Raw genomic sequence first — 19,268 nt, 5'->3', positions numbered from 1 at the left:
GTATCAGTGACCAAAAAGACTGTCCACTCACTTCCTGCTTTGACAATTGCAATAAATTATTTTGCTCTTCTGTTATTTACTAATCTTGCAACTGAAATAGTTTGATCTTTCACCTTTTTTTTTTCCTTATCCGATAGTATGCTGACATAGTGAACAGCATTGCTTTCTTCTCTTGCACCCTCTAATAAGAAAATTAATTAGGAAATGCTTGTGAACCTTTCAACTTGACATCAAAATCAGTTTCTACTGGAATGTCAAAGGCACTCCCCACTAAGAACTTTGTCAACAACTGTTTCAGGCTCTACATCTAGTTTTACAGTGGAATGATTCTTTCTTCCTCCTGTCTTAAGAGTTACTCTTCTTTTTTCCTGTTTTTTAAAGTGGGTGTGCCATTTCATTTTTTATTTTTCTTCTCAAAGTGCTTAACCATTTTTTTGCACAGATTCTTAATCATTTTAATCTCTGTTATCCCCCAAACTGCTGATAGCCAAAGAGTGTGCTAGAGATATTTAAACTCCCAGATGATTGCTTGAGATCCTGAGAGCTTTGAAACACTTCTGGAGTCAGAGTAGCTAACTAGAAATGTTTAAGCAAGGACATACAGAGCTAGGTTCAGTCTGCATACAAAATTGTTTAAATTTCCTAAATGTATTACTGAAAAACACTCCTTTGTTTTTTTGATAGACCTGGTCTCTCCATTCACTTGCCTTGATAGTAGATTCTAGTGGACCAATGTACCGTGGATATGTGGAGCCAACGCTTTCTCTAGTTCTTACTCTGCTCTTAACTGTTCCACCATCACATACAGAAGTACATCAATGCTTAGGCCGATGTCTTGGAGCTATAATAACTACTGTTGGGCCTGAGCTGCAAGGTTAGTGGGAATTTGAAAAAACAAACCAGACAACTCTAACTTGTATAAAGATAACAAATTGCAATCTTAAATGAAAGAAAATAAATTTGTTTGTTGTAGTTGCAGGTGGAGCAGGGGGCAATGTTGACAAATTCAGTTACAGTCCTGCAGGCAGCCTCGCTTATGATCCTTCTTGACTGCTTGGTGCTTTTTTGACTGCAGTTTAAGATTTGTATAAAGAAGTTGCAGTGATGTATGGTGTTCTGGCTAATGGTGAATTTGCATGGTAGATAAAGGATGAAAAACACCCTTGCTGCATATTTTGCTATGTATATTTTTGTGGTGGGCAGAGGCAAGATTTTTTCCTCCATTTTTTCAATACCTGTTGATTTTATTTTTAACTGATGGCAAGAGCTCAAGTTTGACATAATTGATAATATTGTGAAACTATAACTCATTCTATTTGTTCTTGGTATTCTTAATCACTGTACCTTACTGTAGAGAATAAGATCTTGTCATGCCAAATACTGTGTCTGAGATTCTGTGTCTCAGCAGAAACACAAATTGTGACTTTGTCTTACTGGGAAGGAATATGTATAGGATCATCTTTGCTGCAGTGCTAGAGAGCCAGCCAATAGTGAAATTTTAACTCTAAATAACTGGACTTAAATTTCTAGTTATGAAAAATTTCTAGATGGTTTAATTGAACTTATGTATCTGCTTGCTGTGTGTTAACATTTTGATCTGGAGTATCATTAACTTTTAAAATAACAGTGTACATAGAATGTCTTCTGAAAATTAGATTCTTCTATAACTCAAGATTTCTTTTTATAAACCTGATGCAGGTTAATTCTTAAAATACAGGATGGAATTATTTTTCAAATTAAATACTGTTCTTTTGAATGCTTGTCCTATTAAAGCAGTGCAGCTCATCTAATGGAGCTAAATAAAATCACCTGTATACATGTGTTCTCGCTTAGGTATTACCTGACATTTTAGGAGGTGGTTCAGTGCATGAAAGTTGCCCATGTGTATAGAATGAAAGAGACTTTCAGAATTTAAATTGAGATATTTTACTGTTTTCATGTGCTGGGAAGATAATCTTAAAATATTTCTGACCGAAGATCAGAATTGATCCAAAACTTCATTTGGACAGGACATGGTTTAACTGAGCTAAAAAAAGAGGTATTGAAACACTCTGTAGTGTTTCTGTGAAGTTGTGTAGATACTAATGTGCGGAATTAAAATTCAGAAAAGATGCATGTTAATCTGTGAACTTTGAAGCATTAAAAATTCTTGTTTCTCAAAGGTTTAAAGTCTACAGTTGTCATACAAAAATTTTGCTCTGTTAAGGATATTGTATTACATCATTAGGTAATGGAGCTACAATTTCAACAATTCGTTCTTCCTGTTTGGTGGGATGTGCAATCACACAAGATCATTCAGACTCGCTTGTTCAGGCAGCTGCCATATCCTGTCTGCAGCAGCTTCATATGTTTGCACCACGGCATGTCAACCTGTCCAGTCTGGTTCCCAGTCTTTGTGTGAGTATAAAATGCATCCTTTTTGTCCCTCAAAGTTTCACGTATGCGCTTAGCAGAGGACAGAAGTATTTAGCAAGATGTCAAAGATGTAATATGTATATGTAATAAGCAAATATGTAATAAGCAAGTCAGATTTGCAAAAACACTGGAGGGCAAGAAAAGGATGTCTGTCCCCAAGCCATTTTAGATGTTTTCAGAATGCTGCCCAAATTGAAGTCATAGGGTCAGATTCTCTTTCACCCTAGACAGCACAAGATTGCAAGCATTTATATATAAACTGACTGAGTAAAAAGATGTTGAATGCTCTGTTCTCTCCAACTGATTGCACACACAGAGAGGAGTGAGTGAGTTGGGGAAAGGTAGGAGATTTTGGATTTATTTTACCACTGTCAGCATAGTAGATGCTGACATTCAAATTCTTGTGCTGCTGCTGTTAGCATTGCTTTTTCCCTCCATTAGTGTCCTGTCAGCAAATCCTGGCTTAAGCCTGGAAGTGAGGCAGAGGCTAGAACCCAAACATGCCAAATATGACTATAAGAGGAAAGGTGTTGTGTGTGGGTGTGCATTTTGGTGGGTTTTTGTTTGTTTTTTCTCTATTTTTACCATTACTGTTTTTTAACCAGTAATGGTTCAGCAGTCCAATACTGAGAAATTTGAAAAGCTTCTGCCTAATGTCTGTTGGATGTTTTTCAAAGTTCTTTCTGTCATTCTTTGTGGAATTGGTGGTTCTGTGTTACCTGAAGGAGTGCGATCCCGTTTACATCAACACTGGACCTTTTTCTTAGTCTGCCATCCAGACTTCTCTTAGGGCGTCCCCTTGTCATTGTCACGTGCTTCCCCCCCTCACACTGACCCCTGCAGCAGTCCTGGGAGTGCAGTGTGTTCCCAGAGCTGTCTCACAAAATTTTGCATTAAAAGGGTGTAACGTACTCAAAAGTCGATAGGCCCTTCTGTATGAATACTGTGTGCAACATGACGAACAATCCCTGCAGCCGTTTACTCTGTAAGTACCAGTGGATAATAGTACAGACAAGGAAGTCCTTGCGGGAGTGACTAGCGTGGTTTTGAAAACTTTTCCCAGGGTTTTCTGCTGCCTCTTTCCTGTACCTTTACGGTCCTCTGCTAAACAAAAACTATTTTCCTTGCCTTTTCTCATATTCCTTACTTCCAAGTCATACTTAGTTTAACAAGGTTTCCTCTGAATTGTCTTCTGTGTTTCTTTATGCTGCAAATGCATAGGTATGTAGGCAAGGTCTGCCTTACCTGCCCCATTAGCAAACTCTATTGCTTTCTAACTCACTTTGGAGTGGAATTAATGCCAGGTATCAAAATTAAACCACACAGTTTGCACAATGTAGTTTCATTTCTTCTTCCTACATTGGCTTCATAACCACTAGTTGTTGGTTTTGTACTTAGAACAGGGAATACTCTTTCCATTAATTAAATCCTGCAAATGTTCTGTGTTTTAGTTCCATTAGAACAACCTCAGTGTGATATTTAGAGGTTCTTTTAAAGTCCGCTTGTTTTTTCAGGACTAAAATCTTGTATATTTATACGTGGAATAAAGATCTACTGTTAAAATGCTTTATAAACTATACAAACCTTTCATTTAGAAAAGCAATTTCCATCCACATAATAACCTAATACCGAGAAAGCAAATGTGTATTTGGTTTATTAAAAACAAATTCCCCAGGGTAAATAAAGAATCGGAGTTTCTTAAAGAGCACTCTTCATCTCTTCCAATATGGAAAAACATAGAGTTCTCTGTGCAGTTACTTCCTCTCAGGAAAATAGGGACCATGCACAATTCTTCTATAAGAAAAATATTTGCTTGTACTTGAGGTGTTTCAAAAGGAATTCAAAGCCAGTGTTGGTTAGCAAAGAAATCTGAAGCTGTCTTATTGAGAGGCAGTTATAAAAACTTACTCTATAAATTCTGTTCCAAGTTGGAAATAAAAGTTTTTATGATAGCTGTGATGTGTGGTGCAACTGATGATGGCTTTTTGTTTGAAAGAATGAGATTTACAGCTATGGCAGAGTATAAGGTTGAGTAGTACTGAAGAGTGTAACAGATTGGGAAGTATAATTACTCTAAATCACACTGGCACAGTAGTTCCAATATTTAAGCTCTTATCTCTTTAACCAGATAACAACTGTCAGCTCTGTATATGTCAGCTTTATTTTATATTTATACATTATAAAAAAGTGCTTACTTGTGAACTTTCAAGATCTTGTAAAGAGCTTGGTACACAGCATCTCACACACATGGGCATATAATTGAAAAGTAGAATGCTGTTAATCCTTAGCAGCGCTGATTTATTGATACGGGGGTGCAGCAGCTCACTCACCTGTCATGGTACTGATTTTTAGGTTCATTTGTGCAGCTCCCACTTGCTGCTTCGCCGGGCTGCAGTTGCATGTTTACGACAACTTGCTCAGAGGGAAGCAGCAGAAGTATGTGAATATGCCATGAGCTTAGCGAGAAATGCTGGAGACAAAGAGAACAGTGGCATCAGTAAGTTATTTCTTTCATGTGGCCTTTTTGTAACAGTTGAGTGCACATATGGCTGTGTATGTGTGGTTTGCCTTCAGACCCCAACAATCCCTGCCCCCCAACAACAGAAAAAACCCCCTAAAACTGTCCCTTCCAGCTCCAATAACTTCTGGCCACACCACTGCTTACGTCTTGAATTTCACTTAGAATTTAACTTTTTGTAAAGTTCAGACTTAAACTTTTTTGTCTCATTAAGAGTGGCAATCAAATAGGGAACTCAGTGGAAACATTTTACAGTTTTTCTGGTGTTTTAGGTCTTGCTCTTTTGAAAATTAACTTAATTGTATGCTGTTTGATTGAGATACCTGGTTGTGTATTCTGTTGGTAGCATGTCTGCAAAGCCTGTGGACTTTGCTGGTTGGTTCAATTCGTACACATACCGTTTTGTTCTGAAAACAGGAGGCTCAACAGTGGTGGTCAGCACAGTCTTCACACAAATATAAAATTATGAGCTTACTGATACTCAATCACATCAGTTAAGACTGTCTCTGGAAAGATTCTTTAGAGTCCAATACTATTAAGGGTTTTTATAAACTCATGGGGTGTATATACCTTGAAGAGAGAGAGATTGGAGGGGAGGGAGTAGTAGTACTAGGGGGTGTTATTTGCCTTGCAGGAAATAAATTAATTGCTGCATTAAAATCGTTCTAGTGTTAATTCAGAAGAAATTGGTAACGATTTGGTGTATCACGGCCTGAACTATACACACACAAATATGCAATGTTCAATTCTAGTCTGTTATTCCTAATTTTAAAACTGAGCTCCTGATTTCAGAAGAGATTTCTCATTATGATTTTGCAGATACTAATCCTTTTGCACCAGGAGCTGGTGCTCGACGAGATGCTCATTCCCGACATCAGGGGGTTAATATAACAGAGACAGGCCTCGAAGGTGTTCTTTTTGGAATGTTGGATCGGGAGACTGATCGGAAGTTGTGCTCAGACATACACGATACTCTGGGACATATGCTTTCATCGCTGGCAGTAGAAAACCTTTCTCACTGGCTAATGCTTTGTAAGGATGTCCTTGCAGCTTCCAGCGGTAAGAGTTCTGTGGTGTTCACATAAGCAACAGTACGTCCTTAGTATTAACGTCTTCTGCCAATATTTGTTTGGAGCTTGTCTAATTCTAATTAAGACATAACTTCTATTGTATATCAAACTTTGATTATAGTACTCTAAAACTTCCTTAGAAAGAAGAAATCATCAGTGTTATATGAAGATTTAGAATATCACTTTTAAGATTAAAAAGTTAGCTGCCTTCAAGTAGGATTTCCAGCAGAGCAGCAGTGTGATTATTACTCTGACTTTTCAATATCTTGGTGAAAGCAGACATATAGTCTTTTCACCCTTTAAACATCAGGATGGTACAGAAAGAAGAGTGTTGTACATACTCTGAGCCTTCTTTTATGAGATTTTTGAGTTACTGATGTGATGAAACTTTTGCTTGTTGTTCAGCTTTGCAGGGTGGCTTGTACAGATCTTGTCCTCTGAGACCTTACTTCTGTTTTTCAGCTTGTAGGATGGTGTGATGCAGATTCTGCTCATTTCCCTTGCATTTATACTTGTTTATTGGCATACTGTGAGTTCATCCTAAAGCTCTTTATAGCTGCCAGCTTTACATTTACTGATGCGTAATGCTACCAATGACTCCTTTTATGGAGTGTAGTTACCATATATCTGCCCAGTGAGAAAGACTTCATTTACCAAGTTGGAAGTCGGCATGCGCTTTTCTTATTTCATGTGGGATAGGTTTTAAAGATTGTAACATGATTGTCCAATCTCTTATCTGTTTATTAGTAGGTGAAATAATCTCTGAGAGAACCATATTTAAATAAATTTCTGTCAGCTGTACTTTTAAGGCAGCAGCTTCATTTTGAACTCCTTTTGATTCAACTAACTGGCATATGAACAAAACCTGGTTTGCCTTTTAAGCAGAAATTTACAAATCAGCTACATAAGGACCTGGTTGCCTTCTCAAAACACTCTTGTGAATTGGCATCATCACTGTTTGATTTGCCATAGCCTCTTTCTTTATTGAATGTGTTGGCTCTTCAGCTGTTTAAATTTAGACTTTCTAAAAAGCATGCCTTAGTTGGGGTGGGTTAGGCTTATAATAATTTCTTCTCATTCTCTTTCCTCTAATTATTGCCAGAGTAATTTTTGTCAGTATCTTGGCATTTTGCTGATTTAGAACTTGTTACTGACATTTTATGTTCTAGTTCTGAATAGTAGAAGTGTATATCCATGTTTAGTGAGTTGTTTTTTGTCTCTGTTTGGATTTTGGGTTTTTTAATGTGATCCCTGAAGTAATTTTATTTTCTGAAATGAAGTCTCACAGCCGCATTTAGGGAAAAGAATTTTTTGAATGTTAAGCACATTTGTGGGTGCCATAAATTGCCTACTTGGCTGCATATCTGTTCCATGGCATGGAGCTTTGTAGTTTTGTTTCAGTTTAACATGCACTCTAGCTTTTACTTGAAATGAGAGCTGAATAGTCAAAGCTAAGCTGATTCTTCGATTATGAGCCTGGTATTTTCCATAACCTGTTCATTGGCAGTTTAATAGGTTAATTTTCAAGGTTGAGAAGTTTAGATATGGGATTCAGCTATAGTTGGTATCTGTGGAGAATTAACGTCAGAGGAATTTATTTTTTATCATTTAAACCAAATAAAGGGTAATATAGCCCAGATTAGAGGTGAAAAACATTTCTTTTGCTGATATTCCTGTGCCTTTCAACATTTTTTAATTGTTCTCTGTTGTAGACATGAGCACTGCTGCTCCCTTGGGAGGAGGGAAGGATGAGGAATTGGAGAAGAAGGATGAGATGGATGATGATACCATGTTTACCACCTTGGGTGAAGAGGACAAATCCAAGCCTTCTGTAGCACCCCGTTGGGCAACTCGTGTGTTTGCAGCAGACTGTCTGTGTCGAGTTATCATGCTGTGTGAGAATGCGAACAAGGCACACTTCGATCTGGCACTGGCTCGTTCAGCCAGGCTTAAAAACCCCAAAAGTAATTACAGAATGTGCATGTTTTAGTTTTGTTTTTAATTTTTAATTTAATTAAATTTTTGACACCTCTTTTACAGCTTAACATTACACAACCAAGGAAAAATATGAGCAGTTACCTTTCATTCAAATGGTTAAAACCAGAGGAAAGAAAAAGCCAACAAAAGTCAATAAAACTGTAGTTGTGTAACTGCTCTAGTTACTGTAGCGTGAACACAAAGAATGAGGTTTGCTGGAGAATATAACTTCCAACAGACTGATCTGTTGAGGAAAAACACCCCTTAGATTTGTAAACCTTTTCTCCAGTCTGAAATAGAAGCAGTAAACTGCTGGTGAAGGGTGGGCTGGGAACAGTTTCTGAGTTATAACATAATGATGAAATGGACTTCAGAGATTATTTTAGCATCTCTAGACCAAAGGGATGCTAGGAAAGAATAAAAGAGATAAGGCCAGGTAATTATTGCTGTGGCATTGGTTGAGGAGAGAGGGATGTGGGAGAGAGTTATAATAAAACGTGGACCCAGCTGCTTTATGAAGTTCATTCTTTTGGTATCCATGAGAGTGATGAATGTTAGTTTTAAAGTTTACGCATTGAAGATACTTTTATGAGTTACAGGATCAAAATTGAGAGTTCAGAGATGACATAGTCGTTTTGTGAAGAAACAAGTTTCTAGCATTCAGTGGGGGGTTTCTGTCCTTGAGTTGTCTGTGTGTATTGGTTGTTAGTACATAATGATTGTTTGCTTTCACCCGTGTAGCACTCATGAAGACTTTCTGTATGTAGGCTGAATATCATGAGCATCCTAGAGTGCATGGTAGTAATGGATTTTAGTGTCTATGTTGTTAAGGGTGTCTGTCGTGATATGGAGACTCATCAAGACTTTGCTTGTGTTGCTTTGATGCAGTTTGGTTCTAGCACCGTGCATTGGTTTTTGAGAATCTTGTTTCTGACTTGATTTGAGGCTGAGGTCACTATTGGGAGACTAAGAAGAGTTTGGGGAAAGTTTATTTTGAGATGGCGTTGTATTATAGAGGAAATGATGAAATAACTGCCACTTATAGGATCCAGCAGAGGACTGCATGTTATAGTCCTGAGAATTTATTTCTCTGAATTTATTGAAAGCAAACTTGATGTGTTTTGGTATGATTGTAAAAAGGAAAACTCAGCAAACTTCTACTCCCCCAACTTCAACTTCCAAAATATCTAAATTTTACTAACATCTGTGATGGTCTGAAAAAGTAAGTGCAGACTTTATGTCTTTGTAGTTTTTAAGTCGTTTCCAGTCATCCATTACCGACATGCGTCGAAAAGTTTATTTTCTAGCTAAAACTTTTCATTTTTTACCTTGAGACTTGAAAATATGTAGAGCTTTTGTATTTTGGGGGTTTGTAATTTGTGGCTTTTGTTAGTCACACTGGATGTTGTGTTTTCGAATAATTTATTTTTGTATTAGTTGTACAACATCTGGTAAATTCAAATTGAAAGTAAGGAAAGGAATTAAATGAATAAATAGAGAAGAATAATCTTTTCAGAAACGTTACCGAGTTATGTATTTTCTTTTCTGTGTCTTGTGTGCTGCTTGCTTACGGCCTCGGATGTGGCTTTTGGGAGGAGAACTAGAGGCATACTCGGTCTTTAGGTTTTTAAACTTCACGAGGTTTTGCTTTATCAGCAGAGGTCACTATAAGCATAGGACTTGAGCAGGCACTGCCGTGAAGGTTTCCTGTAGGTTTTTGGTGTTCACTGAAATTAGCTTTACTAAGTGTTCTGATCTCTTCTAAGCTACTCAGCCACGTTTACATACTCTATTAAATGCAATTTTTCTGTATCATGTATTGCATTTTGTTTCAAACTTGTGCTTGATTTTTAAGGTTCGCTTAGGAATAAAAGCCCTTGTATCACTTTAAAGTGCGTTGGGGGAAGACAGAAAAATAGGTTACATGCTTTTCTGCCTTCTTCCATACCCTAAATGTGGACCTTTGAAAAAGAATAGGTAGAATTTGTACGTGTCAAAGGGGAAACTGATACAAATAGCTGTGATGTTAGCTATCTGTTAAGTTACTAAATAGTCCTTTCTGGTTTGTTCTAAGATGACTTCTTAGTACTCCATCTCTCTGACCTTATTCGAATGGCATTCATGGCTGCAACTGATCACAGCAACCAGTTACGAATGGCGGGTCTTCAAGCTCTTGAAGATATTATCAAGAAATTTGCATCGGTTCCTGAGCCAGAGTTTCCAGGCCATGTGATACTGGAGCAGTATCAGGCTAATGTGAGACCTCCTTTATAAGTTCAGAAATTGTATATTTATGCCAATATGACAGTATTAGCTTTGAGAGCATTTTGTAACTTCAAAAGACCTATGAAGAGAGTTATGTGTGTGAAAATGTACTGAAGAGACACTTTATTTACCTCTTAAATTTGTTTTGTATCTCTCCTATGTATTGCAATTTAGTAGCTGACAAAAGTGAAAACTCAGTGGCTATTGATTCTTGAAAGCCAAATATTACAAGTTACATTTCACTTTTGGCAAGAGTAGCATTTCATTTGTAGAGTTAGGAATTGGGAAATAATGCTGATCGAGTTCCAGATTGAACCTAATAAATCTGTTTTCTTGGGAATTAATTTTCTTGGGAATTCAGTTTAAATGAAGACTACAAAAGTATAGGAATGGGAAGCTGGAAGCTGGAAGATTTATTTTGGGGTATTACTGATTTATGTTGTTGGATAGCTTAACTTTTTCATGTCTTTTGTCTTCACTGTGTTTTCTAAATCTTTGCAAGTGCTTTTTAAAGGCAGCTTTCATCCTTTTCACTTCCTGCCTTTTTCTTTTTCCTTCTGTAGTGCTGTAACCATTGCTTCTCTCTCTTTGACTTGGTTCCTTTTGTTTCAGAAAAATGCTGCCTTATAACAGCTGCCTAAAAGGCTTTTTTGTCATTTTGGGAACTTGAGGCAAATCCAACTATAAGCATTTCATTTCACATCCTTTGCACATCAAAAAGTCATTGGCTTCTTGAGCCTTAGCATAAATTGCACCCATAATACTTTAACGATTAAAAAGTTACTCATTAACAGAAGGAAGATATAATACCACATATTTGACAAAGGTAGTTGAGGCTTAAAAAGGCAGTGGGCAGGCAGGAAAACACTGGTTTACAATTTTTTTGTTTAAGGAATGCTATTGCAAATGGCTGCTAGACCTCAAGGATAAGCTTGGGGTGTAACTATAATGCCAAAATTGGCAATCTTGTCTTGCTTGTTCTGTATATGTGCTTTAGCCTTAAACAGGGCAAGATGAAGAATGCTGTGTTACTGTTGTTTTGGAATTTTTCTTTCTATCAACAGGTTGGAGCTGCTCTGAGGCCAGCTTTTTCCCAAGATACACCATCTGATATAATTGCAAAGGCCTGCCAGGTACAGAGGAAAATGTTCAGATAGTATAAGCCAAATTGTTTTTCCTTCACTTTCAAAGAAGGATGCAGAAGAGAAGTAGCAGCAAAGGGCTGCCAAATTTTGTAAACCTACTAAGCTGTGATGTTTTTGCAACAGCTTTGGAATCGCCTAGTAATATATTTTGTTCCTCAGAAGTGCAGAAGTCCTTTTAGGGAACAAACATCAGTTTTAAAATTATAACTTGGTGTATGTGAGTTTTGTTTAGTAAATCTTGGTCCAGCAGAACCGTGATTTTGTGTTGTGTTATACTCTCCATTTCCAGCAAAAATTGTAAGGATAGATCAAATAGGGCATAATTTGGTACCTATACATAGGAAAGAATATGTTCATCTCACCTTACAGAATGTTTCTGTGCATTTAAAGCTAGATGAAGCAATTTGTGTGAAAACATGCACACTCCTTATAACTTGTCAACATCTTCCTGTTCAACCAGTTTCAAAGTGGATGTGTGCACTTACAGGGTCAAATGGTTGGAGCTGAGGTTTGGGAATTTAACTCTCTAGAAGTTACATGGATGGAGATGAGCTGCACTGCATGAGTTTGGTGTTGCTACAGTTTTGTGTCATTACTGAAACATCTGTTGACTTGCCCAGCAGCGAGAGCGAAGCTGGTCTTAGCCCTACTGTAAATGAATTAAGGATTTGTGACAGATTTTCAGCAGCCTGGTCTGGTGCACCTTTGGGATACTTTTTGTGTTTATTTTAAGTATGTCCATCATTCTAGATCATAAAAGGCCCTTCCCCAAAGGCTTTCATGGAACTGGTTCTCTAAAAGCAAAACGAATAAATTGGAGATAGGACAAAAATGTCATGAAAAAAAACCTTTGTAAAACCTGAACTGCTTTGAGTTCTGTGGGTTTTTTTGCTTCTGTTCCTCATCTTTGTGGAATCACCACCAGAATCAAAGCAGCTCTTCTGAAAGAGGTTGTCCCTTTTTCTATTGTAGAAAAGCAGCTGCACCAGAATTATTTTTTTGCCTGCATTATGCCTGGGCGTGAAAATGTTTCAGAGGATGAATGCCAATGTATAGCATTAGATAGGAGCAGCTGATCTGTATGATGTTTGTATTTTAAGTACCTCTTTCAGTCCATTTAATTAAAATGAAAAGTGGGGAGACATCCAACTGTCTGTCCACCATGTCTCTTGTTGATTGTTCTAGATCTAGACCTGATGGTTCCAGGTCAGAGCCCAGTTGTTTAAAGATTTTTATTTCACACATTTCTAGATCTTGAAAGCTTCTCATTAGTATGGAGCCTTAGTATGTAATTTGAGAGATGTGAGGTTTTAAAGATGTACTTGTATTGATTGCTGTGATTCTTCACAGTGAATGCAATGACTTGAATGATTTGACCAGACACTTGGGAACAGAATTAAAACATTGTTATTACCTCTTTATGGAGGATTAAAAAACTATTTAAAATATTTTCCATGTATCTATTAAGTTTCATTGTAATATGCTTTGCAAACGCAGCCTTTGTAACAGCTCAGCTGAGCAATTCTGCTACCATGGATGGGGAGGAAAAAAAAAGAAAACCTCAGAATGTTTTTATATTAAGCAGGAAGAGAGCTGCTAAGTGGTTTTGTGGTGGTTGTTTTCGGTGTTGGGGGTTTTTATTATTATTTATTATTTTTCTTTTTTAAGGTTGTTGGTTTTCTTGCTAGTTTAGAATTATTCTAAACTTTGTTGTCTAGGTATGTAGCGCTTGGATAGGAAGTGGGGTTGTAAGTGACCTGAATGATCTCCGTCGAGTTCACAACCTTCTTGTCTCTTCCCTGGATAAAGTGCAAGCAGGAAAGGGATCTTCTAGCCAGCTTTACCGAGAGAGTGCGACTACTATGGAAAAACTTGCAGTTCTGAAAGCGTGGGCTGAGGTAAATACTGACCATTAAAGCTTTAGAAGTCTGAAAAGATTTTGCAGCGTAAGAGCAGCCTCAGACCTCACTGGCTGTGCAGTGAGCCTTGCACCTGCCCTCCTCCTTACCTATTGCAATACCACTCCTGGGATGTTTTCATCTCTGTATCTTTCTCTGTCCCTTTCTGCCATTCTGTTGATCCATATTTACAGTGAGGCTTGGTTGTTCTTTGTTTTGCTGGATTTTACTGCACTTCTCTCTATTAAATACACTCACACCCTATCAGATTTTGATTTTCCATCCCATCTTACTGCTTTTAAAATTAAAAAAAAACAACCCAAACCAAACAAACAAAAACAAAAAAACCCAAACAACCTTAAAATATATTCTGGGAAAATATTGCAGTTAAATAACTATGAGTTTGTCAAATTGTTTGTAATAAATGATGGGTTTAATGTAGCTATTGGTAGGAAATACCTGGAATATCAGAAATCTCCAAGTATTTACAAAAGACAGAATTAGTATTACTTATGTTGTCTGGATTCCTGGAATGTTACTTGTACGTTATAGAGCTCTACATATAACTACACAAATGGTATTTTTGTTTCTCTTAGTGTAGTGCTTAAAGGTTTGTGTTGTGGGGTTTTTTCATTAAATTTCCGTGAAAGTTACTTTTGAAATTACAAAGGAAAGTATTAACATTTCAGCAGTGTAATGGTAATCACCCCATACTGTAATTTTCAGCTTTGGTATTGAGCATATTGAGCATCTGTTGTGTGATGACACTTAGTTCTGCCCTATTTCTTTTCTAAAAATGCGTATTTTTACTGTATTTTTCTGATATTTCTGCTTATTCCCATATTTATCTAAGTTTTTGAAAATCCTTTTATCCTCTCATAGCGTCTATCAAAGGCAAACATATAATGTTCTTGTATTCATGTAACACGTTTAAAGCCATTTTCATGCCTTCATGTTGCCTAATCTGCTCCCAGAAAGTGGCAATTATCTAATGTAGGTCAAAGAAATCTTTGCAATAAGGATGCATTGATCTAACTAAATCAGTATGGCTGTGTAGATCAGCAGTAATTAACACTTCTTAAGAAAAAGAGTGTGTAGCCAGATTGTTTTAGGAAAGTGCCATTTATGCCTCTTAAGTGTTATATACTAGTAGAAGTAAAAGAAAAAATATTTAAGTAAAATTTAAGTATTGCAAATCTCTTTTTCCCAGTAATTTTCTGGTAAGGCTTCCTTGTATGGAATTCTGTTACTTTGGGCAAGGCTGTTTTTTTTTTTTTTCTTTTTAGGATCTTGCAGCATGTACTTTCATATCTGTTTTTCTTCTAGGTGTATGTGGTTGCCATGAAAATTAAGAAAGAAGCAGAGACCAAACCAAAGCGTGTTTCAAAGAGCACAGAGGAGGATGAGGATGATTTTGGTACCGTAGACGAATTGCCACCAGACAGTTTGATAACACTTGTACAGCCTGAGCTGCCTGCACTTAGCCGTCTCTGGCTAGCTGCACTGAAAGATTATGCTCTTTTAACTTTACCAGCTGAATTTGCTACCCAGCTTCCACCAGATGGTAAGCACTGGAATTTCTTCTTGTGGTGGTGTGAAAAACAGAAAGAAACCCTTAGCTGAGACTTCAGAATTATTCCATAAGTTACTTGGCAGGCACGTTTTTTATGCAAGTGATAGATTTCTGTCTATGTGTAATAGGAATGTATGTTTGAAGTTTGCGTCTTCAGTCTTCAATGATTCCCCTTCCAATCTGCAATGAAGATATTCTTTATCTGGGTCAGAGATCATTAAAGCTATGTCTTTGTAGAATTAAGAATACTTTTATACCTCTAATACTTTGATATCAAATACAAGAAAAGGTTTACTATAAGAAAAACATAGCCCTTGAGATTAGAGTGGGTGCTGTCTTACAATATTTTACTGAGTTAAGAATAAGTGTTGTATATGAAAAATGCTGCAAAACCTGTTGATTTTGCCTGCTTTTCTTGCATTCTGCTTACTGTTCCATTGTGGCCGTTGCACTTTCTTACGAGAAGTAGTAATGTTGTACCTTCACAAGGAGAATTGGACTGCACTGCATTACATCTGAATACGTACATGATCAAACACACCTGAAGTAAATAAAATAATAAATTAAGAGTACATGCTTTTTGTTTATAATTTGCAGAGAATTTCAGAACTTTGCTTTGTTAATCTTAACAGGGGGAGCATTTTACACTCCAGAAACAATAGATACAGCTAGACTGCATTACCGAAACTCCTGGGCTCCCATACTACATGCAGTGGCACTTTGGCTAAACAGCACAGGATTTAATGCTTCAGAGTCAACAGAAGAGACTGCTGCAGCCATACCCAATGCACAGAAACGTGCCATGTCCATTACGTTAAACCAGACACCTGGAACTCCACCTACCACTAAATCTTTACTGGAGATAAACAAAGATCGAATGCACTTAATTTTGGGTAAGAGTTACAAGTTTAGAGTTCAGTAGCAGCACGTTATGGTACGAAATGGTATGGGAATAAGAAAAGATACTTTGCTTGAAATCTAGGAAGTTTAAAATGCATCATGTGTCTGGACAGTAATGTTTCAACATATCTCTGTCTCCTCCTCTCTATCTCTCTGCTTCTAGTGTTCTTTATAGCTTTGACAGAGTATTTGTCGGTGTCGTTACTGTGATTTTTATAGACAAGTTGTTTATCTAGTTTATTCATGTAATTGAATAAACAGAGTAGGAACTGTTCTACACTGTAATATAGTTCAGAGGATACAAAATGTTATGCTTCAAAGACACAAAAGCTGTAAGGTTAATTAAAATACACACCCTCAGAAAAACACATTTCAGTAGAGACCGATATTTTGACAAGACATGTGGAGTAACTTTTACATCAGTGAATAGCACTCACTGTTTCCTTTTGTTGCTATTTAACAGTTTTAAGAGGAGGATGTGATCACTTATTCTGAGGAATGCCAACAGTTTTCTGAGATTACAGATATTTAAAACCAGATTTAGATTGCCATATGTATAATATGAATATTGCATAATTTTTGAGGCTTGACTTTATCTCAGTTATCTTTACATTTTTAAAAGAGTTCAATAAAATAAAACTCAGTTTACAATTGAAGGATTCATAAGTCTGACTTACAGATCTTTAGAACCAAGTATGAATTTCCATTTAGTACTCTGAAGTTGGTTGCTGTCACTGTTTATTATTTTTTTCCCCCAGTTTTGGGGAAGACATGATACAGAAGAGAAAGCAAAAACAATTCTATTTCTAATACATAAACTCTTTTCCTTTGAGGGAAGAATAATTGAGAGGAACTTGTGTCTTTCTAAAGTTGTTAAGAACCTGCCTATACTTAGAGAAATTTTAAAAAAGCAAACTTGATTTTAGGATGACGTGAACGTTCTTTTTAATTATTGTTCTTTTCAGGTGTTAGTATACAGTTTCTGTGTTCCCCAAGACCTGAGGAGCCTGTTGAGCATGTTACATCTTGTTTACAAGCACTTCATACTTTATTGGATTCCCCTTGTGCCAGGATCCATATTGCAGAGGATCAGGTACTGTATGAGCATGTTGTAACAATCAGCTTTTTCTAGGTCTTGGTCTTTCATCTGCGATGATTACAAAACCTGTAATTATTTTTGTGTGAGAAAAATATTTGCTCATCATATGCAAGTGACATAACAATTAGGAATTGTTAAGTCCTAATTAATTTTTCTAATATGTATTTTGTTTTGCTCAAGCTCCTTGGTGTTGAACTCTTGAGTGTGCTTCACCGACTCCTCCTGACCTGGGATCCTCCTTCTGTCCAGCTACTGGTTACAGGAGTTGTCCAGCAGATAGTAAGAGCAGCTCAAGATTATTTGCAGGAAAAAAGGAACACCCTAAGTAAGATTTTGAAAACACGGCTTGCTTTGCAGAGTAAATAAGCAACAGGTTTTCATATTGGGAAAGGAACTCAAATATATTAGAGTATGGTTACACTGAGGAGGAAAATGCTGTGTATTCCACAGACACTTTTGATGTATTCATAATCCTACCTGCTGATTCCTAACTCTTGTAAAAAGTAGGTTTTCTTCCTCTGATCATTCTAGAGGTTATTCTCTTCATGTCATGCTTTTCACTCATTTTTTGTGAATATGAAAGTAATACCCAGCACACTACTTCAGGTCTTACTAATACCTTGCTCAGTTTCATTGATGTTTCTCTATTGACTGCCTCCTTAGCATTTCATTGACCTTTTTTGTGAAGTTTAGTGGTTCAGCCCCCAGTGTAGGGTCTTGTGGTACACATCCCTGGCACAACTAACATTCATGGGGTGATTGAACTGCTATTGGAACCAGTGTGAAAAGTTACCTGTCCAGGAGATTTTGCCAGGAAGTGGAGCTGACTTGCATCTGGGTTCTTACTTCACTGACATTCAGGACATTGTCAGCAACCACGAGCTCTTGGAACAGGGTGTGCAAACAGGAGCAAGGCAGTTGGCATGGAAAAGCATGCTCATGCCGCCCAGAAGTGCTGCTCAAGACTATACAAGACTGGTAGAGTCAGCATAATGATGGCAGTGACATACAGCAAGACACAATCTGCTGACCGAGCAACAATCACCTCTGGCACATCAGAGGTCTAATGAGCTGGCTTGAAATTCAGACGAAAATCCTGATGTGACTGTTTTCCAGGTGCTTCTCTGTGCAGCCAGAGCTGAAGGTGACATTTGCCTTACCTGTGAGATGTGAAGTTGAGCACACTGTGTAGTGTCAGGAAAGGCAAATGGAAGAATGACACGCTCTTCATAGAGATCCTGCAGGTTCAGGAGCCCAAACCCCATGTGCCGTGGAAGGAGGGACGGCCATAGGCTATGCTGAAAATACAGCCCTGGAGGACGAGACTTGCATAAAGGTAGAAGCTGCAAGGTTGTGACTTCCACAACAAAAGGCTTTATCTCCAGAAGTCCGGTTGGAGAACACTGTAGAGATCTGGCAAGAGAAGAGGAACAAGCTGTCAGGGTAGGTAGGGCCAGCCGTCCGTCTTTGATAGCTCAAAACTGATAGCACTAAGAGGAAGTAAAGGGTGATACCAGTTAGGAACTCTTTTCTTGTTTGCCGCAGACTGCCTAATCAAGAAGAGGAGGTGGGTGAAGGCCATATTAAACCAACTTGGAAGAAGCCTTCCAATCACAAGCTGTGGGAATCTCCCAAGAGACTCTTACCACCCAGACATGTGCTGGAAGGGCAACACTACAGGATGCTAACAAACTGAAGCTTTCAGAAGTATATTAGGCACAGGATTTTTTTCAGCCTGCATGCTGGACAGCCCAAATAAGGGAGGTGCTCAGTGGGTCTGCTCCTTGCTAATACAGAAGAAGTGGTTGTGAAGGGTGATGGTAGCTGTGGCTGTAGCAGCTGTGAGATTGTGAAGTTCACGATCATAAGGAAGTGAAGAAAGCAGGCAGCAGAGCAAAAGCTTTGTCCTGACTTGACAGACTTGGGCTTGTGCAGGGAGCTTACAAAGGACATCTTGGGGTAAGCTTCCTAGGCAGGCAAAGGAAAAAGACATGGTTCATCTTCGGTGACAAAAACCAGTTCATCCAAAAGTGCAGGATGCTAAATAAGCATGGCAGGAGGCTGACTTAGCTGAAGGGGAACTCCTGATCAATCTCAAATATAACAAGGAAGAGTATGGATTGTGGAAGGGGGGGCAAACTGCCCAGGAAGACTACTGAAGACGTTTGCGCAGGTTTGGAGAAGTGGAATTAGGAAGATCACAATTTGGCTGGAGCTGAGACTGGTGGTGAATGTCAAGTGTGACAAGAAGGGTTTTTATGTATCTATAAAAGCAGCAAAAAACCCAAGGAAGTTTGAACAAGCTGCTGAATGGATCGGGTGATGTAATGACAAAACACGTTGAGGGGGGAAAAGCTGAGGCACTGCGTTTTCCTTTGCTTAGTCCTCCTGTGTCTCTGAGTCTAGTG

General features: G+C 37.9%; 1 protein-coding gene across 3 annotated transcripts in view; it reads left to right on the top strand.

The window, feature by feature from the left end:
* Positions 1-19,268, top strand: part of HEATR5B (HEAT repeat containing 5B) — a 59,204-nt gene that overhangs the window by 24,203 nt on the left and 15,733 nt on the right. For 2 of the 3 annotated variants that reach the window (XM_037405415.1, XM_037405416.1), the window contains exons 20-31: positions 685-874; positions 2,228-2,397; positions 4,768-4,912; positions 5,753-5,992; positions 7,716-7,967; positions 10,055-10,236; positions 11,310-11,378; positions 13,109-13,288; positions 14,615-14,852; positions 15,494-15,754; positions 16,727-16,854; positions 17,041-17,185. In XM_037405415.1, the coding sequence (XP_037261312.1) occupies positions 685-874; positions 2,228-2,397; positions 4,768-4,912; positions 5,753-5,992; positions 7,716-7,967; positions 10,055-10,236; positions 11,310-11,378; positions 13,109-13,288; positions 14,615-14,852; positions 15,494-15,754; positions 16,727-16,854; positions 17,041-17,185 (2,200 nt within the window). The remainder of the gene's footprint in view (positions 1-684; positions 875-2,227; positions 2,398-4,767; positions 4,913-5,752; positions 5,993-7,715; positions 7,968-10,054; positions 10,237-11,309; positions 11,379-13,108; positions 13,289-14,614; positions 14,853-15,493; positions 15,755-16,726; positions 16,855-17,040; positions 17,186-19,268) is intronic. The other variant, XM_037405417.1, reaches the window with a different exon arrangement.

This window comes from Falco rusticolus, chromosome 12, assembly GCF_015220075.1.
Source record: "Falco rusticolus isolate bFalRus1 chromosome 12, bFalRus1.pri, whole genome shotgun sequence".
NCBI classification, from domain to species: domain Eukaryota; kingdom Metazoa; phylum Chordata; class Aves; order Falconiformes; family Falconidae; genus Falco; species Falco rusticolus.
This window is presented reverse-complemented; position numbering and strand designations above follow the sequence as displayed.